This window comes from Oryza brachyantha, chromosome 4, assembly GCF_000231095.2.
Source record: "Oryza brachyantha chromosome 4, ObraRS2, whole genome shotgun sequence".
NCBI lineage: Eukaryota > Viridiplantae > Streptophyta > Magnoliopsida > Poales > Poaceae > Oryza > Oryza brachyantha.
The window spans coordinates 5504329-5528010 of NC_023166.2; the positions used below are offsets into that span (position 1 = coordinate 5504329).

Consider the following 23682-nt stretch of genomic DNA (forward strand, 5'->3'; position numbering starts at 1 on the left):
TCGATGGGATGACACACATCTAGAGAGATCAAGTTTTGAGAAGCAAGTATGCTCACTAAATTTTGGAAAACCAAAAGACTCGGCACCTCTTTTTTTTTCAAAAGACTCAAATTTTGCAAAACCTAATGGAAATGACAGAAGGGCTCCTAGGGTTTCCATTTGACACATCCTACGGTCAAGATTGGCTCTGATACCAACATGTCACGCCAAAAAATTTACACCAAATTTTTAAACAATAGCATGTATTAAATCTCGGTCCAGGAATCAACCCAAGTACACACTATGACAAATTAATACATAGTTCCACGACTTAAAAACAAATAAAACAATTATCTATCGAAATGCAGCGGAAAAGGAAAACAAACTAAGCCATCTAATCTTTAGCTTCAGTTGGCGATGACGGCTCCACACCACAGGCATTCTTGACGGTGGACTGAACCTCACTTCAACCTTCGGAACAACCTTTTGACTAGAACTCTGACACTTGCTCTGGTGGGGGAAAAATTAAGCAAGGCTGAGTACAAACCACTGTACTCAACAAGTAACACCCAAGAGAGTAGAATAATGAATGCAATAGGGTGCAAGGATAGGCTAAGGTTAAATTGCACAAAAGCGGCAGATTTAGCAAAACGGTAAATAAAATAGACTGAAATAAAAGTAAAGTAACATTTAAAATAAGCATCCACTTTCCAACGTTACACCACGTTGCAACAGGCCCAACCACTGTCCAGCATTACACCACCCTTCAACAGGGTCAACCCTCTATCCAACGCTACACCACGTTGTGACAGACCCAAACCACTGCCAACGTTACACCACGTTGACAGGGTCAAACCAGTTCCAAGATTAATCAAGTTAATGGTTCAACTAATCCCAGTGAATCTATCAGTTCGCCTAATAACCGCGGGCACGGCTATTCGAATAGTTTTACTCTGTAGAGGTGTACAACTTTACCCATAAGATATGGCTCCCAAGCATGTTACCATGCCCTAACGTATCACCACGATACCTCAGTACGGAAACCATGATAAGACCTTTCACCTAACTCTCCCTAAACAATCGCATCGCACTTCAGGTTTCACCCCCTCCTTTACACCAAGTCGGGCAGTCCTCTCTTGTGCCTTGGTGAATCCGGAAGCAGCAGAGGCTTTCGTTACACCACGATTGCCTGTCCATACTTCATTACGCTCACCCTTGCCTTGGTACGTCGAATAGGGACAAGCTAGATTACGAGTCTCACCGTTGCCCATTCTGGCTTGTGGTTAGTACGTGTAAGACTTCCAGGGTTTCCTGAGAACCGGTCCTTAATTGCCATGGGTGCGACTCTCAAAACAATCCACCCATAGCCCACCATAAGCAATCTTTTAGTGGTCATTAATCCACATCGGGAAATGGGTAATGATCACAACCATTAAAGGTCTATCAAAGTCTACTCAATAATCAAATAATAATTGGTGAGCTAGTTGAACAAAGCATGGCTAAGCATTGACTAACCCTAATACTAGTCAAATTAACCCTGAGATGACAATAATAATGAGTGGGAATTAACGGATATATTGGTAATTGCCCAATAGATAAATAAAATAAATAGATTTGCATAAAATAATGCATGTTTGAATGTAAAGTGGGGAATTTTATAAACATGGGATCAATATGATCAAAGAAGGGTGCCACTTGCCTTGCTCAGACCCACGAGGAACTTCGGCGATGACTTCGGGAACGAACGACGCTGCGACGGGGTCAAAACCTACGACAAACAAAGCAAAACAAGCAAAAACAGGCTATAAAACTACTGAAACAAAGAAAGAAACTATTTTTAATGGATTCTTGGCATTTTTCTGGATTCAATGAAACTTGAATGGACCTAAACAGAGACTAGACGAATTAGTTATGAATTTTAGAAGATTAACTGTGTTTTAAACTAAACAGGAAACCTTAATGTATTTATTGCGCAATAATTGGAGGAGCTGACATCAGCACAGGAGAGAGGATGTCGGCTGACAGCTGGGGCCTACTCGCCAGTGGCACAGCCGTGAGAGAGGGAACAATGGTTGAAATGTGGGGCCCGAGGTGGAGGGAGAGAGGGGAGAGTGTGACGGGTGGGGCCCGTCACTGAGAGAGCGAGCAGAGAGGAGGAGGCCAGCTGGGTTGGCCGAACAGAGGAAGGGAGGGCGCTGGCGGCACTGTGGCGGTGGACGGCGATGAAGGCCGACCGACGGTGGGGATGGAGACCGGCGGCGAGCGTCGTGCGACCGAAGGCCAGCGACGCGAAATGGTGCACGGCTGAGAGAGCTAGCAAGTGGGCGGGGAGCGAGGGCAAGGGGGGATCGGCGATGGCCGTGAGAGATCGGCGGTGCTCGACGATCCAACGACAGGCGGCGGCGACCGACAAGCGGTGGCGCTAGGCGACGCACGATGAAGGTCGGCGGTGGGAACGATGACGGCCGTGGCGGCGGAGACCGAACACGGCGCACGACGATCCAACGACAGGCAGCGGCGACCGACAAGCGGTGGCGCTAGGCGACGCACGACGAAGGTCGGCGGTGGGAACGATGACAGCCGGGGCGGCGGAGACCGAACGCGGCGCACGCCGGTGACGGCCAGGCGGCGCGTGCACGGAGGAAGAGGAGGGGGATGCAGCATGCTCAGCATCGACCGAGACAGAGGAAGGGGCGAGAGGCGGTGGCGATTGGCGGCGAAGGGCGGCGACCGGTGGACGGCGCTGAGAATAGCGGCAAAAGGGGAGGGCGGCGGCCGACACGGGGAGAACGACGACGGCGACGCACGGGCATGGCGATGCTCCGACGATGGCAGGGTCGCGTCGGCGACGGCGAGGCAGGGGTGACGGCCAACGGAGGGGCGACGACGATGGCCAAAGCGCGCGAGGGCACGACGGCGGCACCGACTCGACGTCTACAGGCGGAGAGGAAAAGAGAGAGAGGGAGGATGGCGACGGCTTACCGGCGATAGGGACGGTGACGGCAAGTCAGTGAGGGCTGAGGACAGGTGGTGACGGCCGACGGTGAGGGAGATCGGCGGCGGCGACGGAGATCGCTCGGCGGCGCTAGCGCGGCGACGCGAGCGTGAGCTGAAGGGGAGCGAGCGGCGACCGAGGGGAGGATTTTATAGGGAGGTGACGTGGTGGCGGCGCGCTTAGGGCGGAGGGGCGGTTAGCGTGGCCGGGCTGGACGCGGCGCGGCGAAAGCGGGAGGTGGTTGGCGGTGGCGCGGGACGCGGCCGGGAAAAGTGGCTTGGGGGTTGCGCGCGGCCGCGGAAAAGGGGGCGATGCCGGGAGAAGTGGGGGTGGTTGGCGGTGGCCGTTGCGAGCACGGCGCCGGGAAGAGAGGGCGGCAGTAGACCGCGGCGGTGCGAGGGCACGACGCAACGATGGGGACACGTCGGCGGGCGACGACAACCACGGCGGCTAGCCGGGGAGGAGCGGAGGAGGAGGCGGCTACCACGGCGGCAGAGATGGTGACACGAGGGAGGAAGAGGTGGTGGCGTCGGCTGAGCGGCGCGACGGCGGGTAGCGCCAGCTTGGGCACGGCGGGGAAGCACCGCGTGTGCAGTGCAGCGAGTGGCGTTGCGCGTGCGTAGCAGAGCGTCGGCGTGACGGGATGCGCGCGAGGTGAGGTAGAGGAGTGCGGCGGCGACAGCGACCGAAGCTAGCGGCACGACCACGGCGACGAGATGACGACGCACGAGCGGTGAGCCGAGTAGGCTGGATGGACGGAGCACGCGGCTCGGTAGCGGTGAGTGGACGCGGCGTGACCGACGGCATGGCACGATGACCCCGACAGGTGGGGCCCACCTGTCGGTGTCCCGATGTGGAGGGAGGTGGCCTGGACTTGGCGTGCATGGGGTGAGGGGGTGGCGTGGTGGTTTGGGCCGTGGCTTTTTTGGCCTAGGCGGGAAAGACAAAGAGGAAATGGACAGAGGGGCGAGTTGGGCCGGGAGAGCTAGGCTGCTGGGCCGCAGCCTTTGGGAAGGGGCTTGCGCAAGAGAGAGAGGTCGGCGGGGAGCAACTGGGCCGAGGCTTGGGCCGGCGCAGCGCTGGAGGGGGAAAGAGACAGGAGGGGAGGGGAAGCAAGCCGAGCAGAGGATGGGCCGGCTAGCTAGGCTGGTGACCTGCTGGCCTAGCCGAGAGGGGAAAGGAGGAGTGGGCTGAGGGAGGTGATGGGGACTTCGAGCGCGGGTTAAGGCGGCTTGGGAAATTGCGAACAGAACATGTATTCGCGAAACAGAACTAGAACATGCACGAATTAGAGATTCGCACGACGAATCAGATCCGCAACACGAACTTGTGCACTGTTAGCGGGAAGACGACGGGATTAACGACCCGTTAAATTGAGATTTAACGACTCGCTAAACTAGAATTAGACAACTTTAACATAAAATCAATCTACACGTACAAAATTAGAGTCTGCACTATAGATCAATCTCACGTTAGCTAATTAGATTAGAAAATCTAAACAATTAAACGGTGGATCAAAGATAGATGGGTTCACATGAGCAAAACATAATCGAACCTGAGATTTGGTGGAGAGATCAGCAACGGGTTGCTGCTATTCCTCGCTGTCCGGCTAGGAAAACTAAACAATTAAACGGTAGATGAATTTAGATTGATTCGCAAGAATAAAAGATATGCGAACCTGAGATTCGGTGGCGAAAAACCGATCGGGGCTGCTGCTGCGAACAGGGATGCAGCAGGGGAGCAGGAGGCTGCTGGAGGTGCACAGGAGAGGGAGACGGGGAAAAGAGGCAAGGCTCTAGGGGGTATTTATAGGGGGGAGCTAGAGATAAATCTAGCTATCCATCTCCTATTAAAAAGGAAATAGATAGAATTTTAAAGGGATAAAAATTGGAGTCCTAATTGATTGGAATTAGTTTACCGTGAGAGAGGGAGTTGGGGCTCACGGCTGCCTGGCAGGGAGGAGATGGGCGTGCGTCCACGGGGAGGAGGAGTTCGGCCTGGAGGAGAGAAAAAAAAAGGAAAAGAGAAAAAGAAAAGGGAAAAAGGGAGAAAGAAAGAAGGGAAAAAGAAAGAAAAAGGAAGGAGGGAAAAAAAGAAAGAAATTGCCTGCAATTTTGCCGATTTTTATTAAGTTTATTTGAGCAAATTTTATTGACTGCAATTCAAATATAAGTCCTGTTAATAATTTAAAATGATTTCAGGACATTTTAGAATATTCCGAAAAGCTTCCAATTAAATTAAATTAAATTATACCGGGTTTTTCTCCTGAACTTTAATTAACAAATTATTTTTATTGCATTATTTAATTGAGTTTTAGCTAGGGTAAAACTCAGGGTGTGACAGTGCCCCGGATGAACCAAGACCGCTGATGCAGATGGTGCCAACCTCTCCGAGCCCAGTGCCCGAGGAAGGTGTCTCCCCCTTCGACACTGCAAGAAACCGCAATGGCACCGTCACAGTCTCTAGCAGCAGTAAGTCTGTCTTTGGTGAAGATGAAGACGGTCTCCCAACAACTCTAGGAGCTGTTCCGAAGACGAGGAAGAAGATCCGTCCCCTGCCGTCGACCATCGCTCTCCTTCCGCGCTCTAGACGTCACCTTTAGCTTCGTTCTTTAGTCGTTGTGTGCTAGTTTTGGTGTGTTAGGTTTACTTCGCTTGGGGCTACTGGTGAACCATAGCAGTAGTGGGGTTATGGTTGTACCGCCAGGAGTTGTGTGGTTCTTAAGCGTGTTTCTTAAGCAAGACAATTATAATTCATTAATTAAATAAAGCCCATGCTTGCTTAGTTGTTTCTTTTTCTTCTTTCTCTTTCTGTTCCCTCCCGCTCCTGCAGATGGTGAACACCCGCAACGACAACCGTGACATCGACCACTCCAGCACCGAAGGACCTCCCCCACCTCCTCCACCAGAGAATCCGACACTCGCTCAAATCCTTCCCGCCAGACGCAGATGCTCACCCTCATGATGTAGCAGATGCAACAACAGCAGCAACAACATCAACAGGTGCTACAACAGCTCGTGAACCAGCACCAGAATAACCAACAGCAGCATGGACCACCCCCAATGCAGTCCAAGTTGCCGGAGTTCCTCCGTGTCCGTCCCCCGACCTTCTCGAGGACCACCAACCCCATGGAGGCAAATGATTGGCTCCATGCCATTGAGAAGAAGCTCAATCTACTGCAGTGCACTAACCAGGAGAAGGTCTCCTTCGCCACACACCAGTTGATGGGTCCCGCCTCTGCTTGCTGGGATAATTTTCTGGTTATTCGCACTGCTACCACAGAAGTCACTTGGGCGGAGTTCTGTCTCAACTTCCGCAAAGCTCACATCCCTGACGGAATAGTCACGCAGAAGAAGCGTGAGTTCCGCGCTTTGCAAAAAGTTAACAAGACGGTGACCGAGTATCTTCATGAGTTCAATCGCCTAGCGCGATATGCCCTCGAGGATGTCTGCACTGACGCCGAAAGGCAGGAGAAGTTCCTCGGAGGTTTGGAGGATGAGTTAAAGAAGCAGTTGCTTTCGGGTGACTACGTCGATTTTGAGAAGCTGGTCGACAAGGCCATCTGTCAGGAGGACCAGCACCTCTAGATGGACAGGAAAAGGAAGGCTCTCAGTTTAGGTCAAACCAACCGCATCCGCAGAAGCCCCGGTTCCATCCCGGCCCTCACCCTCCAAGTCAGTAGCACGGACAATCTAACTTCATTGTCCGCCAGCACCGTCCCTACAACCCCAACGACTTCAACAACGTTGGCTCGTCCCAGCGTGCTCCACCTCAGCGTGCTCTCCTAGCACCAGCTCCACGGCAACAGAATGCACCTCCATCGACAGCTCAGCCTCCTCCAGCTAGGAAGGATACAGGTTCTAAGCCTGGGGTGTGCTACAACTGTGTCGACCCAGGTCACTTTGCCGACAAGTGCCCGAAGCCGAAGTGCATCGAGCAGAGGTTCGTTTAAGCCCGTGTCAACCACGCCACTGTAGAAGAAGCACAGGCTACGCCAGAAGTAATACTAAGTACGTTTCCTGTCCACTCCGTACCTGCTACAGTACTTTTTGATTCTGGTGCTACACACTGTTTTATTTCAAGTAAGTTTGTGAGAATGCATGGGTTAAGAAGGAAAGAGTTAAGAAACCCGATGCGGGTTAGTACTCCAGGGCATAGTATGATTTCAGACCTTTCCCTAATGTGCCCATAGAAATCCAAGGGATGTCCTTTCTAGTGAAGGTGGTGAAGTTGTGACATATCAATTGTCAGAGTCAGTGAAAGTTGGATCGAGTTTGAACTAGATGGAAGCATAAGAGCAACCATCGGAGACAGTCAAAGATCCGAAGAAGTTGGAAGACATACCAGTGGTTTGTGAGTATCCCGAGGTCTTTCCTGACGATCTCACAACAAGGCCGTCCGAAAGAGAGATCGAGTTCCGTATCGACTTGGAACCTGGAACTGCACCGATCTATAAGAGACCCTACAGAATGGCCACTAATGCGATGGAAGAAGTGAAGAAGCAAGTGGATGAACAGCTTTAAAAAGGTTACATTCGATCGAGTACCTCGCCTTGGGGAGCCCGGGTTATCTTTGTTGAGAAGAAGGATAAACCCAAGAGGATGTGTGTGAACTATCATGCTTTGAACGATGTCACTATCAAGAACAAGTATCCTCTGCCAAGGATTGATGATCTGTTTGACTAGCTGAAGGGAGCTAAGGTTTTCTCCAAGATTGACCTGAGATCTAGGTATCACCAGTTGAGAATTCGGGAAGAAGACATTCCCAAGACAGCATTCACTATTCGCTACGGCTTGTATGAATGTACAGTAATGTCGTTTGGACTTACCAATGCCCCAGCATTCTTCATGAATCTCATGAATAAGGCTGTTCATGGAATACTTGGATAAGTTCATGGTCGTCTTCATTGATGATATTCTGATCTACTCCAAGTCAGAAGAAGAGCACGAGCAACATTTACGGATCGTGCTAGGGAAACTAAGAGAGCACTAGTTGTATGCCAAGTTCAGCAAGTGTGATTTTTGGCTTCGTGAAGTAAAGTTCCTAGGTCATGTGATCAATGCTCAAGGATTAACAGTGGATCCTAGTAATGTGGAGTCAGTGACCAAGTGGACCCCACCTAAAACGGTCTCCCAGATTAGGAGTTTCTTAGGACTTGCGGGTTATTACCGCCGGTTTATTGAGAATTTCTTGAAGATAGCCAAGCCAATGACACAGTTGTAGAAAAAGGAAGAGAAGTTCAGATGGTCTTTCGAGTGTGACAAGAGTTTTGAAGAGCTCAAGCAAAGATTGGTGTCAGCACCCGTGTTGATTTTGCCAGATCAGGCGAAAGACTTCCAAGTTTATTGTGATGCCTCCATATCAGGGCTTGGATATGTGCTGATGCAAGAAGGAAAGGTGGTTGCTTATACCTCTCGTCAGTTGAGACCGCATGAGGGTAACTACCTGACTCATGATTTGGAACTAGCAACCATAGTGCATGCCCTAAAAATCTGGTGACACTACCTAATTGGTAACAAGTGTGAAGTGTATACGGACCACAAGAGCTTAAAGTATATCTTTACACAGCCGGATTTGAATCTCCGCTAGCGAAGTGAATCAAGGATTATGATTTAAGTATCCATTATCATCTGGGCAAAGCAAATGTAGTTACAGATGCTTTAAGTCGGAAGAATTACTGCAATGCCGCTGTGACCATGGAAGTTTGTGAGCAGTTACAGCAGGAGTTTTAACGACTAAATTTGGGTATAGTCGAAGAAGGTTTTGTGGCAGCCCTAGAGGCGCAACCAACTTTGGTGGATCAAGTTCGTCAGGCCCAAGCAATTGATCCAGAAATGACAGAACTAAAGAGGAATATGCGACTTGGTAAAGCTCGAGATTTTTTAGAAGATGAATATGGAACAATCTGGGTGGGAAACAGGTTGTGTGTACTGGATAACAAGGAGCTAAAGGAGTTGATACTTCAAGAGGCTCATCAAACCCAATACTCTATTCACCCCGGGAGTACCAAGATGTATCAAGACCTCAAAGAAAAGTTTTGGTGGGTTAGTATGAAGAGGGAAATTGCAGAATATGTCGCCTTGTGTGATGTCTATCAACGAGTCAAAGTAGAACACCAAAGGCCAGCATGACTGTTGCAGCCTCTTCAGATTCCAGAATGGAAATGGGAAGAAATCGGGATGGATTTCATCACTGGTTTACCGAGGATCGCTGCTGGTCACGACTCGATTTGGGTAATCGTTGATCGATTGACGAAGGTCGTCCATTTTATACCAGTTCACACTACCTACTCAGGGAAGAGACTAGCCGAGATTTACATGGCTAGGATCATGTGTCTACATGGAGTACCTAAAAAGATTATTTCTGACCGAGGAAGTCAGTTTACTTCGAAATTTTGGCAGAAGTTGCAGGAAGAATTGGGAACCCGACTGAATTTCAGTACAGCTTATCATCCGTAGACAGATGGTCAGGCGGAAAGGGTAAATTAAATTCTTGAAGACATGCTCAGAGCTTGTGCCCTCGACTTTGGTGGAACATGGGATTAGAATTTGCTGTATGCAAAGTTCTCATACAACAACAGTTATCAAGCCAGTTTGCAGATGGCACCTTTTGAAGCTTTGTATGGCCGGAAGTGTCGTACACCCCTCTTCTGGGATCAAACAGGAGAGCGTCAAGTTTTCGGAACTGAGGTTTTGAGTCAGGCGGAACAAAAAGTCAGAATAATCCGTGAAAGATTGAAAACAGCTCAAACCAGGTAGAAGAGTTATGTAGATAACCGCCGAAGAGACTTAGCCTTCGAAGCAGGAGACTACGTGTACCTCCACGTCACACCTTTGCGAGGAGTACACCTGTTTCAGACAAAGGGAAAGTTGGCACCATGGTTCGTGGGACCATACCGAATAGTGGAACGCAGGGGAGAAGTTGCGTATGAGTTAGAACTCCCTGCTAACATGGCCGGAATCCATGACGTGTTCCATGTGTCGCAGCTCAAGAAGTGTCTCCGCGTGCTTGAAGAACAGACCAACTCCGAGCACATTGATTTACAGGAAGATCTGACTTATGTGGAGAAACCAGCACGGGTTCTGGAAACCAGTGAAAGGAAGACTTGGAACCGTGTGATCAGATTCTGCAGAGTTCAGTAGAGTAACCACTCGGAGGAAGAAGCAACATGGGAAAGAGAAGATGAGCTGAAGGCCGCCCATCCGCACCTCTTCGCCAGCATCTCCGAATCTCGGGGTCGAGATTCCGTTTAAGGGGGTAGGTTTGTCACACCCGGAGTTTTATCCCAAGCCTAAATTCGTAAAAGAAATTCGTAAATAATAATTGGCTTAATTAACTCAGGAAAAATCCCTCTAAAGAGATTAATTTAATTAAATCGAGGTTCGCAAATCGATTAACAAGATATAAACTCAAATTACAGAGTATAAAATTTTGCCCGACAATTAAGTTAAAATTCGGCAAAAGTGGGGCTTTCCCCTTTTCCCTCCTTTTCCTTTTTTTCCCTAGCTCCTTCTGAAATTGGGCCGAAGTCCAATTTTCCTCCCTCTTTTCTTTTTCCCTTCTCCCCTCCTCCCTCTCCCAGCCCGGTCCGGCCGAGCCGGCCCGCTTCCTCTTCCTCCTCCCCGCGCCGTGCGCTCCTTCCCCGCCCAGTCGAGCTAGGCCGTCTCAGCCCAGCTGCCGACCCGCTCGCCCGCACGTCCGGGTCGTCGAAGTCCGGCTTCCCTCCCTCCAGGCCGAACCTGAGCCCGCGCCGCCGGAGCCGTCGCCGACCCCAACTCCGCCGCCCGCAACGACCGCCGCCCGCTGCGCCCGCGTGCGCGACCCAGTCTCCAACGACCGTCCCGCCCTAGCCGGCGCCACCTCCCCCTATAAATTCCCCTCTCCCGTGCCGCCTCGCTGCATTTTCCCCGTCCGCCCAAGCTCTGTCGCCGCCGCATCCGATCCCGACGTCGCATCTGATCCTAACGTCGAGCGCCGCTCGTCGTCGCCCGGCCGCGTCGCCACCTCCGCCTCGACCTCGCCAACTCCACGCCGGCCATCGAGCCGACGGTGGGCACCCGAGCGCCCTCGCCGCCTCTTCGTCCCTGTCACCGTCACGCCCGACCTCGTCCCCCGCGGGCCGCTGACCGCGCTCCGGACGTCGCTGCCGCCTCTCCGCTCGCCGTCGCCCGTTCCCGGTCGTCGCTGACCTCGCCGCCACTTCTCCGTCGCCAGTGAGCACCTCCATCTTCCACTCCCCCTCTCCCTTCCTTCCGTCGTCGTCGCCGGTACGCCCGTGCCGTTGTCGTGCGCCGGAAGCCGCCTGCCGCCGCCGCCAGGTTGCTGCTCGACGTAGTCGTCGCCTCGCGGCCGCTGTGTCATCACCACCTGGTGACGCCACCGCCCTCCGCCGTCGCACGCCGTCGCCACCGTCTTCCTCCCCGCACTGGAGCCGCCTCCGGGTCGTCTCCGCGTCTTCGCGGGCGCGTCGCCGCTCCTCCCCGCCGGTGCGCGCCGCCGAGGCCACCGCGTCCAGCCGCCGGTTGCCGCCGCCGAGCGTCGCCGGTCGCCATCTCGCTCTCCTCCCCTGTTTTCCTTGCCCCTCAACAGGTGGACCCCACTCGTCGGCCTCTCCGTCTCTCTCACCTCCCCGGGACCACTCGTCAGTCGGCGCCGCCCTCCCTCTCTCCTCGCTGACGTCAGCAAGCCCTATTAATTGCGCAATAATTGATTCATGACTTTTCTGTTTAGTTAAAAACCCAGAAAACTTCTAAAATTCATATCTAATTCATCTAGTCTCCGTTTAGGTCCATTCAAATTTCATTAAATTCATAAAATTGTCAAGAATCCATTAAAAATACTTTCTTTTGTTGTTTCAGTAGAGGTTGTGCCTGTGCTATTTATTTTTGTGCTTTGTCGCTTAGATTCGGATCCCGTCGAAGCGCCGGTTTGCTTCGAGATCGTCGCCGAAGTTCCCCAGGGGCTAGAGCAAGGCAAGTGGCACTCACCTTTGATCATATTGAACCCATTATTGCAAATTTCTCGCTTTATTTATTCAAGTATGCATTGTTTTAATTAAAGTATTTACTACATTTATTTTTCGGGTGACCTACTATTACTATGCCGTTGTTTATCCAACATTATTCATGTTGTACCAGGGGTAACTTGATTAGAGTTAGGCCTAGGATAATGCTTAGCCGTGCTTAGAACAAGTAGCTCATGGGATCACTCATCCATCATGATTAGTCCTGAATAGGTGTTAATAATAATTCATTACCCGGTTCGGGTTAATGTTAACTAAAATATTGATAATGGTGGGCTGTGGGTGCATGGTTTTTAGAGTCGTTCCCATGGCAATCAAGGACCGGTTCACGGGAAACCCTGGAAGTAACCTTGTGCTAACCACATGCCGAAATGGGTAAGGTGGGATTTGAAGCATGGCTTCGAACTATTTGACGTACCATGGCAAGGGTAGGCGTGATGGAGTATGGATGGACAATCGTGGTGTAACGAAAGCCTCTGCTGCTTCTGGATCTACCAAGGCACAAGAGGGGACTGCCCGACTTGGCGTAAAGGAGGGGTGAAACCTGAAGTGCGGTGCGATTAAATAGGGAGGGTTATGTGACGGGTCCTATCACGGTCTCCTTTCCAGTATGCCACGGTGCTATGTCGGCGCACGTGTAGTGGAGTCATGTCTTGTGGGTATAGTAGTACACCTCTGATCAGAGTAAAACTATTTGAATAGCCGTGCCCGTGGTTATTGGGCGAACTGATAGCTTCGCTATGATTAGTGAACCTTTAATGACTTGGGTAAACTGGTTTTCACTTGGGACTACTACAACGTGGTGTAACGTTGAGTAGTGGTTGGGCCTGTCGCAACGTGGTGTAACGTTGGACAGTGTTGTGCTATTTTACAACTGTTATTTACTTATTCTTTAATGTATTTAATTACCTTTATTCAATTCAGTCCCTGTTACTTATTTAAATGCTGCTTTATTGCAACTAACCTTAGCCTGCCCTTGTTTATCCTTATGCATCATTTATTACTCTCTTTTCTGTGCTGCTTGTTGAGTACGGTGGTTTTTACTCAGCCTTGCCTCAATTTCCCCCTCCAGAGTTAGAAGTTGAGTTCGATGGAGGCGACTCTCAGGAGTGAGCTGGTCTGCCGTCGAAGCTTTGCCTGTGGACTGGAGCCGTACCCGCTGGAGCTAGTCTACCTTTCTTTCCACTGCATTTTTTGTTAGAATAAGTGTTACTTTCAGTTGTTTCTAAGAACGATGGTTATGTAATCAACATTGTCTACTTGTGTACCCTGGCTGGTCTTGGACATGGATTTTAATACACAATTAAGTTTAGAAATTCGTGTGAGGAATTTCTGGGCGTGACAGTTTACAACGACCCCGGGCATACATATTTATACCCTCGGGTAGAGACTAGTCCGTGTTGGACACGACATACAACTCCTAAAAGATAAAAAGAACTAACAAACTCTTATTTACATTCTATCCGTAACACACGAGTGCCGATCGAACCCTAACAACCTTAGAGATAAAATAAAAATCCTAACTAACTCTAATTAATAGATAAATTTACGCCACCAAGCCTCGGTCTTCACGATTCCTCTCTCGAATCTGGTCTCTTCTGGATAAGATTTTCATCTACTAATTGTGTCTTTGTTTAACTGAATCCACCGAGGAAATTTACTAAATTTTGGTGTTAACAGTTCACCATAACCGTAACCTAACTCCCATTAATAAAAGCGGGCGTCGGTGAGCTCCTAAGCCCTAACTTGTACAGCTGCTTCGTCAGACCTCCCTCCCTCCGCTCCATCTCTGAGCTATCCTGTTCTCATCCTCCCCTCCCCTCCCCACCCCTCTCCACCTTAGTTCCTGTTGACGTCAAAAATGTGATCTGACGTGTCACACACGAAGGCCTAGGAATCAGTCTTAGAAAACTCCAGTGTAGGACCTAAATCCTAGAAGGTGCGCGGGCGTGCCAGTCAGTTTGATCCTGCAACTGACAAGATGAAAAAAATAAAACAAGCCGATTAGATATTGATGCTGCAACGGTTAGCTGATAGGATAAACAATCGGCTGCAAAAAGCTTGGATCGGCTAGAAACTTGATATAAATAGACTTAAATTAAATTTAGACCAGCGTAATCTGCCAAGTTACTTATTAATCCTAGTCAATCGGACAAACTCCTACAACTAGATCGAACTAGACGTACAGAGATTGGACATAACCAAGACAGTATGCAGTTAAGCACGATATGATTAGAGGAAACATGAAGATCGATAATGGTAATAGATAAACTGACGAATTACTTGGAATAAACAATAAATCATGTGTTGCGATTGTCTAAAACCAATTTGCATGTAATTCATAAGCCGATGCAACATAAATAACTGTCGATCTAACTAAACCAAGCCGATTGGTATAAAAATAATGCAGTAAAGCAATCGGCTACTCTATTGATGTTAATATAATAAGCATGTAGATCGGCAAAAATCATCGGCTATAGACGGCGGATAAACAACCAAGATCTATAAAATACCTAGCCCAGATTGTTAAGAATAATCATAGAAGATCGGACCTAACCAAGACAATTCAAGATTAAACCTAGTAATTTTAGAATAGATACTAAACAGATCTAGACTGCTATCAAGCCAATGAGCCGATGACTGGTAACTTATCGGCTGTTACCCGATAAAACAATAAACGAAATACATTGATTTGATATAAAACATCTGACAAATGTATTCTACTAGATCGGACCTAACCGAGACAGTACTAGATTGAATATGTCAAACAACAAATATCAAACCCACGTAGATCGTCCAAAGTAGCCGACTAGATCAACTCAAGATACAGAAGTAACTCAAGTTAAAACTGATACGATAACTAGCAATCACACAACTAGATTAGAAGATCAGATCGAACCGAGACAGTTCTAATCTAGCCAAACGATTACCGTAGCCCGACGGAACTATGGACTTCCCCTTCGCCGGAGATCGAAGCGATGCAGCCCCGCGTCAGGTGCCAAGTTCCACCAGAGTTGAAAACATCGGATAAGAGAGTGGCGATGCGCCGAAATAAGTTAATCTAATTGATATGTAGATGGTTTACAATGACCCCGGGCATATATATTTATGACCCCGGACATATATATTTATACCCTCGGGCAGAGGCTAGTCCGTGTTGGACACGACATACAACTCCTAATAGATAAAAAGAAATAACAAACTCTTATTTAGATTCTATCCCTAACACACAAGTCCCGATCGAACCCTAACAACCTTAGAGATAAAATAAAAATCCTAACTAACTCTAATTAATAGATAAATTTACGCCACCAAGCTTTGTTCTTCACGATTCCTTCTCGAATCCGGTCTCTTCTGGATAAGATTTTCATCTGCTAATTGTGTCTTTCCTTAACTGAATCCACCAAGGAAATTTACCAAATTTTGGTGTTAATACTTCCCCATAACCGTAACCTAATTCCCATTAATAAAAGAGGGAATCAGTGAGCTCCTAAGCCCTAACTTATACAGCTGCTTCGTCAGACCTCCCTCCCTCCACTCCATCTCTCCCCACCCTTTGGTGTTGAGTCCCTTAAAAACCGCTTCCAATCGCCACACTCTAGGGTCGTAACCACCTGATGCTAGGGTACACTCGTAGCTCTCTCCCTACTTTGCCCAGCCACAACAGCAAAGGGATGAAGAAGAAGGGGACCCATGGTTCTGTTTTCATCAACAATATTAAAAACAAGAGAAACACTATGGTGCTCTCTACTGGTAGTATTGTACTACCAATGAAATATATATTAACAACTTATAAGGGTATATTTAATACTTTATTAACTCAATGATTTAGGGTGATATTGGTATTAAGGATTTTATCAAAGAGATTAATTTGTATCCATCCATTAGATTCTATCACTTTCTAGCACATACTTGATACATCCTTTCGAAGAAGGGCAATGCACAATTTTACCACTCCGTGTCATATTTTTTTGGACCATTACGCCCCTCCCTGTTTCTACTACTGTAAGTGAGGTGGCAGTAGAAATTGATCTGAACGCTCTAGGAACAGACAACCACTAAACAAATAAATACCAAAAAAACAGTGTGTGATGCAATTATCTTGATTGCCTCTACGTAATATGGGTGGGGGGGGGGGGGGATATTGCGCACGGTCATTGATCATCGAAATTGCAGACATTGATTCATCGGCCCTTCGAACTGGTGATTTGTTTGGTCAGTGCCCATATATAAAATAAAATGATTTTTATATGATTTGTGTTGTGTCTGGCCTTGCTTATTACTGGTCACGTAAAAAACTTGCTGATGCTGAAAATGCTGTCATGCGTTTATATACGTTTTATATACGTTTTCTTAAAGATAAAAAAAGTCGATTGACATATTTATTACTACTTTCGTTTTATAATATAAAATATTTGACTTTTTTTTCAAAATTTAACCATTCGAAGTTTAAAGTTCTTTTGATAATAAAGTAAACCACAAGCAAAATAAATGGCATTTTCGTAAATTTTTAAATAAAACGAATAGTTAAATATTAAAAAAATGCCAAGAACGGAGGTAGAATAATTTTTACAAACCAAAAGGCAATCATAATCTATACGAAATAGACGAGTCTTGTCCGGTTGTCTGCGCGCCAGAATCGCAGCTCGTCGGTCAACTTCTTTACGCGATCTTTCGCGGTTTTGGCGGGAAGGGTAACCTCGAGCTGCTGCAGAGCTGACGCCTTGGACAGGAGAAACCTCGCAAGCATCCTCTCGCATGGCGTCCCTTTGTAGTTGAGCAGCTTCATCTTCCTCAGCCTCTGCAGGCACTCCACCTGAGCCTCCCACAGCGCCGGCGGCAGACGTACTCGTGTGTCCAGTGCGGCGGCGGCAGCGCCGTCGTCGTCGTCGTCATCGCTGTACCAGTCGTCGTCGTCGTCGTCGGAGTCGACGCCTAGGTAGTATGGCTTTGGTTTCTGGGGGCGGACAAGGGACAGCGTGAGCACGTCGAGGCCCGGCGTGCTGCGGAGCAAGCTGGAGATCGAGCGGACGGTGCGGTCGTCCTTGATGACGCCCTTGAGGGCGAGCTGCCGGAGGTGGGGGAGGTGGTGGAGGGCGCGTGCGATGGCGCCGCCGTGGTAGGCCATCGCCGGGCGGAGGTGGATGTGGAGGAATGTGAGGCCGGTGCAACGGGCGATGAGCTTCGTGATGGGTGTCATGGCGTCGGCGGGTTTCCCGGCGAGGCTCCCGCAGATGTCGATCGTCATGGCCAGGACGTTGGCGCAGCCGCCGGCGAGGGCGAAGAAGTTGTCGCCGGGGAGGGCGCCCTTGTAGCGCAGCGTCCGGAGGCGCTCGGTGCGGAGCACGACGCGGCGGGCGTTGTGGCAGCAGGTGATGGCGAAGCTGTCGAGCCGCGGGCTGGCGACGACGAGCTCGTCCACGCCGGGGCACTGGTCCAGCGTCAGGTCGGCGAGGTTCGGGCACCCCGAGACGAGCCTCTGCACCGACTCGCCCGCCGCCGCGACCCTCTTGAGGGACGCGGACTCCAGCGACGGCATGGAGACGACGCCGTCCGCCGGCACGTCGAGCCTCCAGTTGGTGAGCCGCAGGCGGCGCAGCGTGTTGCACCGGAGGATCTGGGGCGGCGTGCCGACGAACGAGTCGCGCGCGGCGTCGTCACCGAATTCGGTGGAGGCTCCAGGGTGGCCGCGGAAGGGGCATAGCCTGCGGTTGGAGCAATCCGGGTACCTCATTTTGACGTCGAACTCCTCGAGGCCGCCGGCCGCGGCGGTGACGGCGACCGCCTGGTCGAGCGCGTCGTGCGGCGGCCAGAACTCATCGATCCGGAGCCTGCGGATGGGCGTCGCCGCCGAGTGCCTGCCGACGACGGCGCATATCTGGTCGCCCTCGGGCTCGACGAGGTCGACGACGGGGACGGCAGCGGTGACGTGGCGCCACCGGCGGGACAGCATGGCGGCGCAGGCCGCGTCGACGGAGCCGAGGTGGGAGAGCACCCGCGCCAGTATCCCGTCGGGGAGAGCGCTCAGCCGGTCGCGAGCGTGACGACGGTGCCTGCTCGACGTCGGCGTCGGCGTCGGCGTCGCCATGTTCGATCACTCGAAGCTTTAGATTGTTCTTTTTCTTTTTCTTTGTGATTTGTGACGTTGGCGTCGGGTGGTCTCGTGCTGCGTATTTATTTCGGTCGCGCCGCCGTTTTTTTTTCCCTTTAATTCGACTCGGTGAAGAAACCGCCGCGATTGATTCCGAATCGATTTCGCACGAGCGTATTTGAGGAACTCTATCGACACTACGCCTGGGCAAATGCAAATTCGAATTGAAATTTAGATCAGAATTAGATTCTGGTAGGGAAGTTTTCGGTATACCTCAATCTAATAAGCACGTAGGTGTTAGCAGCTCTATCTTTTCTCTTCTGCTTATAAATTAAAATCTGAATTTATAGATTTGAAGTAGATTTTGGGGTTTTTTCACCGAAATTTATTTTTTATCCTTATCTTTTGGACCGTTAAGATAATGGTTATCAGTTGCGCACTGTTGAGAAAACAAGACAATGATTCTGATTCTACACCAAGTCTATTCTATGTGAGTAATATTGAGATGGAGATCACCACTCCTTGGGATGGAGATCACCGCTCCTTGATCAATTGTGCATTATAGTTTAATGCATAGTTATAGAAGATGGAATACAACAATCGGACAGAGAGGGTACCACCAAATGATTAATCGGAATGTAGAGGATTTATGAGAATTAGTTGGAAATTTAACTTTTTGTAAATATGTTGGCCCTTACCGCATACTCGGCTTTGTACCATTTCCCCCCTTTTGTTACGTGAACCCTGCCACCCTTTTCCCTTGTCCTCACTGTCGCCAACCCATCCCTCCCACCATAGTACCTCGTTGAGGCTAGAACCGTCTCACTACACCATGTTTCCCTACTGGCTTTTCCATTTTTCCCTTCTACGGACAATGCCGGTCTGAGCTATCCTATTCTCATCCTCCCCTCCCCTCTCCACCTCAGTTCCCCAAACCGTAACCTAACTCCCATTATTAAAAAAGACGTCGGTGAGCTCCTAAGCCTTAACTTGTCCAACTGTTTTGTCAGACCTCCCTCCCTCCAGTTCATCTCTCCACACCCTTTGGTGTTCAGTCCCTTAAAAACCACTACCAATCGCCACACGCCAGGGTCGTCACCACTTGATGCCAGGTCCCCTGGTAGCTCTCTCCCTACTTTACCTAGCAACAACAGCAAAGGGATGAAGAAGGGGGCTGCACAATCAAAACAATAGGTATGGGACCCATGGTTCTGTTTTCATCGACAATATTAAAAACAGGAGAAACGCTATGGTGCTCTCTACTGGTAGTATTGTAGTACCAGTGAAATAAATATTAACGACTTACAAGGGTATACTTAATACTTTATTAACTCAATGATTTGTGGTGATATTGGTATTAAGGATTTTATCAAAGAGATTAATTTGTATCCATCCATCAGATTATATCGCTTCCTAGCACATACTTGATATATCCTTTCGAAGAAGGGTAACACACAATTTTACCACTCTGTGTCATATTTTGTTTGGACCATTACGCCCCTCCATGTTTCTATTACTGTCAAATGAGGATGACAGAAATAGATCTAAACATCCTAATAAAATTAAATCAATAGATTAGATTCATTTATATTACCAGCAGATAGCACTGTAGCAGGGCTCTAGGAACAGACAACCACTAAACATGTAAATACCATAAAAATAGTGTGTGATGCAATTATCTTGATTGCCACTAGGTAATATGGGGTGATAATGCGCACGGTCATTGGTCATCGAAATTGCAGACATTGCTTCATCGGCACTTCGAACTAGTGATTTGTTTTCGAAGGATTCATCGCAATCACAACTACTGAACGATGCTAGATCCAAGGTAAACACTAGTACTCCCAAGTAAATATTGCTCATCGGAGCATCCCTTCGCCCGTACTTCAAGTTTTTGATCATATACCACATATTATATAATAACTAATCAATCTTGGCTGGATTACACAATCCCTAGATGAGTTCTGATTAATTTCCCGCCTAATGACTCATTCGTGTACACCCTCCAATTCCATGATTCCTATCATTTTTGACACACAAACTTTTAAAACTATACTACCTCCGTTTCATATTGTTAGTCTTTCTGACTTTGCCTAAAATTATTGATGGATGAATATATACATTTTATATATGTGTCTAGATTCATTAGCATCAATATAAATCTAGGTACTGATAGAAAGACATACATTGCGAAATAAAGAGAGTAACTATTAATAACTTTAAAAGACTTAGTTTCAAAACACAAACTAAACGCTACAACAATGTATATATGTATACATATATTTATTTATTTTCTTTATATATATTAATACAAAATTATAATTAGAAATATATTTAGAAGAGTGTGGTTATCCAAAATGATCAGAATTACCAAAATAGATGAGCATGCAGTTATGACGAGCATGCTACGCAGTAACTGAAAATTAACCTGGAATAATTAATCTGCATCATTTCGAACATATATATGTCAAGTGAATCAGCAAGCAGATTAATTTACTGATCAACACATCAAGAGTTAATTAACTAACACTAACAGCTTCGCTTAATTCGTACTCCTACCAGCATGCCACCCACGGAAACCGATTCAAATTAACTAATTAATTTAAGCTGACACATGAACACAACACACGTCAACCACGACGTCGTCAAAGCCTTTTGCTTCCGACGCACACGTGGTCCCTCACGGATGCCCGCCGGCGCCGCCGCTTCCGGTGCCGCCGCCGCCGCCGCTAGCCGAGCCTCCCTGGCTGGAGCCGGACCCAGTGCCTCCGCCGCTGCCCGTGCCGCCGTTCGCGCTTCCCGAGCCCTGGCCGGTGCCCGCGGCGTTCCCGGACCGTCCGGTGCCGCTCCCCGCGCCCGAAGACCCGCCGCCGGTGCCGCCGCCCGCGCCGCCGCCGCCGCCATGGGTGACCGTCACACCGCCGGGGCCGATGTGGATGCCAATGCCTTCTCCACCACCGCCGCCTACGCTGACGCTGCCGTTGCGCGTGCTCGCGGCGCCGCCTCCGCCAACTCCGATGCCGACGTCGACGCCGCCTCTGCCCACGTCGACGCCCACCCCAACCCCGACGCCGCCGGCGGCGCTCGAGCCTCCGCCGCGGCTGGACCCGACGCCGCCGCCGACGCCCGCGCCGAAACCGATGGTCGTGTCTGACCCATTGTGCGACACCGTCCAGCCGAACCCATGGCCGCTGCCGGAGCCACTCCCGGAGCCGGCGGCCTTGCTCTGGAACGGCAGCGATACCTTGCTGCCATTGACGGCGGCGCCGGCGCCGCTGTGGGCATCCGGGAACGTCCTCGCGGCGGCAGGCGACAGCACGGCCGCAGCAGCACACAGGAGCGCGAGGAGGAAGAAGGAGAAAACGCTGGATATACTGGCGCCACTAGTGGAGAGCGCCATTGCTGGGGTCGTGTTTGGTTGATGTGTGTGAAGCTCTCGTCACCCTAGCTGGGGATTTTATAGTGGATTAGCTAGCCACTGTGAAGTCGACGTGCTTAATTAGGTCCAAATCCAGAGGCAGAGATGAGCATGAGCTACTAGGTTTTGTGGCAGCTTGCGTGTAGAGGAAAAACCTAACTTAGTTTTCCGTTTTTTATTGATACCGGTGACTTTTAAACATGATATTTGATCGTTTGTTATATTTAAAATTTTTACCAAAGTATGTAAATTATAGATCATAATTAAATTTTTATTAATAAATCTAATAATAACAAAATAATTACTAATTATATAAATTTTTAAATAAGATAAATAGTTAAATGTATCAAAAAATTAAGGACACCAAATAAAAATAAACGTGGGAGTATATATGCGGCTTGCATGCATGCATGTGTAGCAGCGTACGTTGACCATTAATTCTTTTGGATTTAACTAAGAGAAAGTTCAGTAGGATAGCCACTTCTAACTTTAATTCATCTATAGTTAATCTAATAGCCAATTCATACAATAGTTATCTATAAATTAGTACATAGTCTCACATATCATATACACACTCTGTTTTAGAGTCCGTGTGCAACTGGCTACAAATTAGTAGCATACCTCTCTTCTCTCTCCTCTTATCTCTTTAAAATATGTTTATAGCTACCTTATAGCCTGTTATTGTATCCACTCTAATGAATTCTGAATTTAAAACTGGAGTATGGGCTGTGTATGAAACACTCTTGCATGGAGTGTAGTCTAAGATTGAAAACGACTGATTTGTTTTGTGTTGGGCACTTGGGTGGCATCCAGGTTAGTGTTGTTTACTTAATCACGCCCTGGTTTGTGCATGTAATTAATCAACAAGGTAGACAACTTGTACATAATTGGAAGCATGACAAAATTATTGAGTTTTTATTACGCACAAATTATTCATAAACATGTGCATTTTTTTAGTAAAAATTCCGTGTCACTCGTTGTCTCTAGCTAGCCTATACATCTATTTGAATGTGTGCATCATGCATGATTCGTGGACACTGCATCTGCATAGTGCATATGAAGCTATGGGGATGCATTTTATGTGCCTATTAATTGCCCATGCATATTGTTATAATCAACAGTTAAGCACCAGAAAATGTTGTGATTTCCATCTGATGATAAAATTAAATTGATAAATTTCACAAAACTACAAATATTTTTACCAAGCAATCCCAAAATTACATATTTAACATTCATTTTATCACAAAACTAAATATTTAAAATTTAAGTTACCAGAACACTACGTAATCTATAGTTTTAAAAACAATCACCATTGTGTTGGTAAAATATTGTAGTTTTGTGATTAAATTGGTGTTAAATTTTTATTTGTATCCTAACTTTATTACAAAATATATAGTTTTATGACACTCTTCTAAATCTATTGTAAATTCAGCAGTGTTGTATTGTTCTGTGATACATCATGTTAAATATAATCTAAGGTATATATAGTTTTGTAAAATTTACTCTGCTAAATTACTATTTTTGATGATCTCCTCTCCATTTTAAATTGTAATAATTCGGAAAATTGAAGACTACAAAATTACAACTACCATTGTATAAAATATAAAAATAATTATTTTTGAAAAAATATGATAGAAATAATTTAAAAGATCAGACTATGACCTTAATTAGATTATTTATACTCTCCACATTTCATATTGCAAGACTTTTTGGATATGTCTAAATTCGTGTATTAATCAATGTATATATTGTTTATATATGTGTATAGATTCATTAACATTCATATGAATGTAGGTAAGAACAGAATGTCTTACGCTACGAAACAAAAACCAAAACATGCATACATGTCGCTGCCATTTCATTTTCCTAAGTTAAATTTACACTTTTGGATATTAAGCTGGGATAACAGAGTAAGATTAATTCTAATTCCAGACTGGCATGAACTTCAGTTTCTTTTTGACATTGGGTATGGCGGCCACATAAGTGTCTCGCTTTCAACTGAATATGTTTTTCTTGGTAAAGGTCAACCTGATCGATTCGAAGTAAGACATATAACTAACATTGCGTATTCCAAAGTCAGATACAAGGGTTCGGCGTTCAACTGACCAGGAAAACATTCTTCTGCCGAAATGTCTCTATAATTGCCTTTTTCAGGATTTTCTCGCCGCATATATAAC

General features: G+C 47.8%; 2 protein-coding genes across 2 annotated transcripts; both read right to left on the bottom strand.

The window, feature by feature from the left end:
* Positions 1 to 16559: 16559 nt before the first annotated feature.
* Positions 16560 to 18130, bottom strand: LOC102715726 (putative FBD-associated F-box protein At5g56820). The gene has a single exon (XM_006665138.2). The coding sequence runs from the start codon at positions 18082 to 18084 to the stop codon at positions 16591 to 16593; it is 1494 nt and encodes a 497-aa protein (XP_006665201.2). The 5' UTR covers positions 18085 to 18130; the 3' UTR covers positions 16560 to 16590.
* A 2637-nt stretch (positions 18131 to 20767) lies between these two features.
* LOC121054140 (glycine-rich cell wall structural protein 1-like) lies at positions 20768 to 21487 on the bottom strand. The gene has a single exon (XM_040522976.1). The coding sequence runs from the start codon at positions 21485 to 21487 to the stop codon at positions 20768 to 20770; it is 720 nt and encodes a 239-aa protein (XP_040378910.1).
* Positions 21488 to 23682: the final 2195 nt, after the last annotated feature.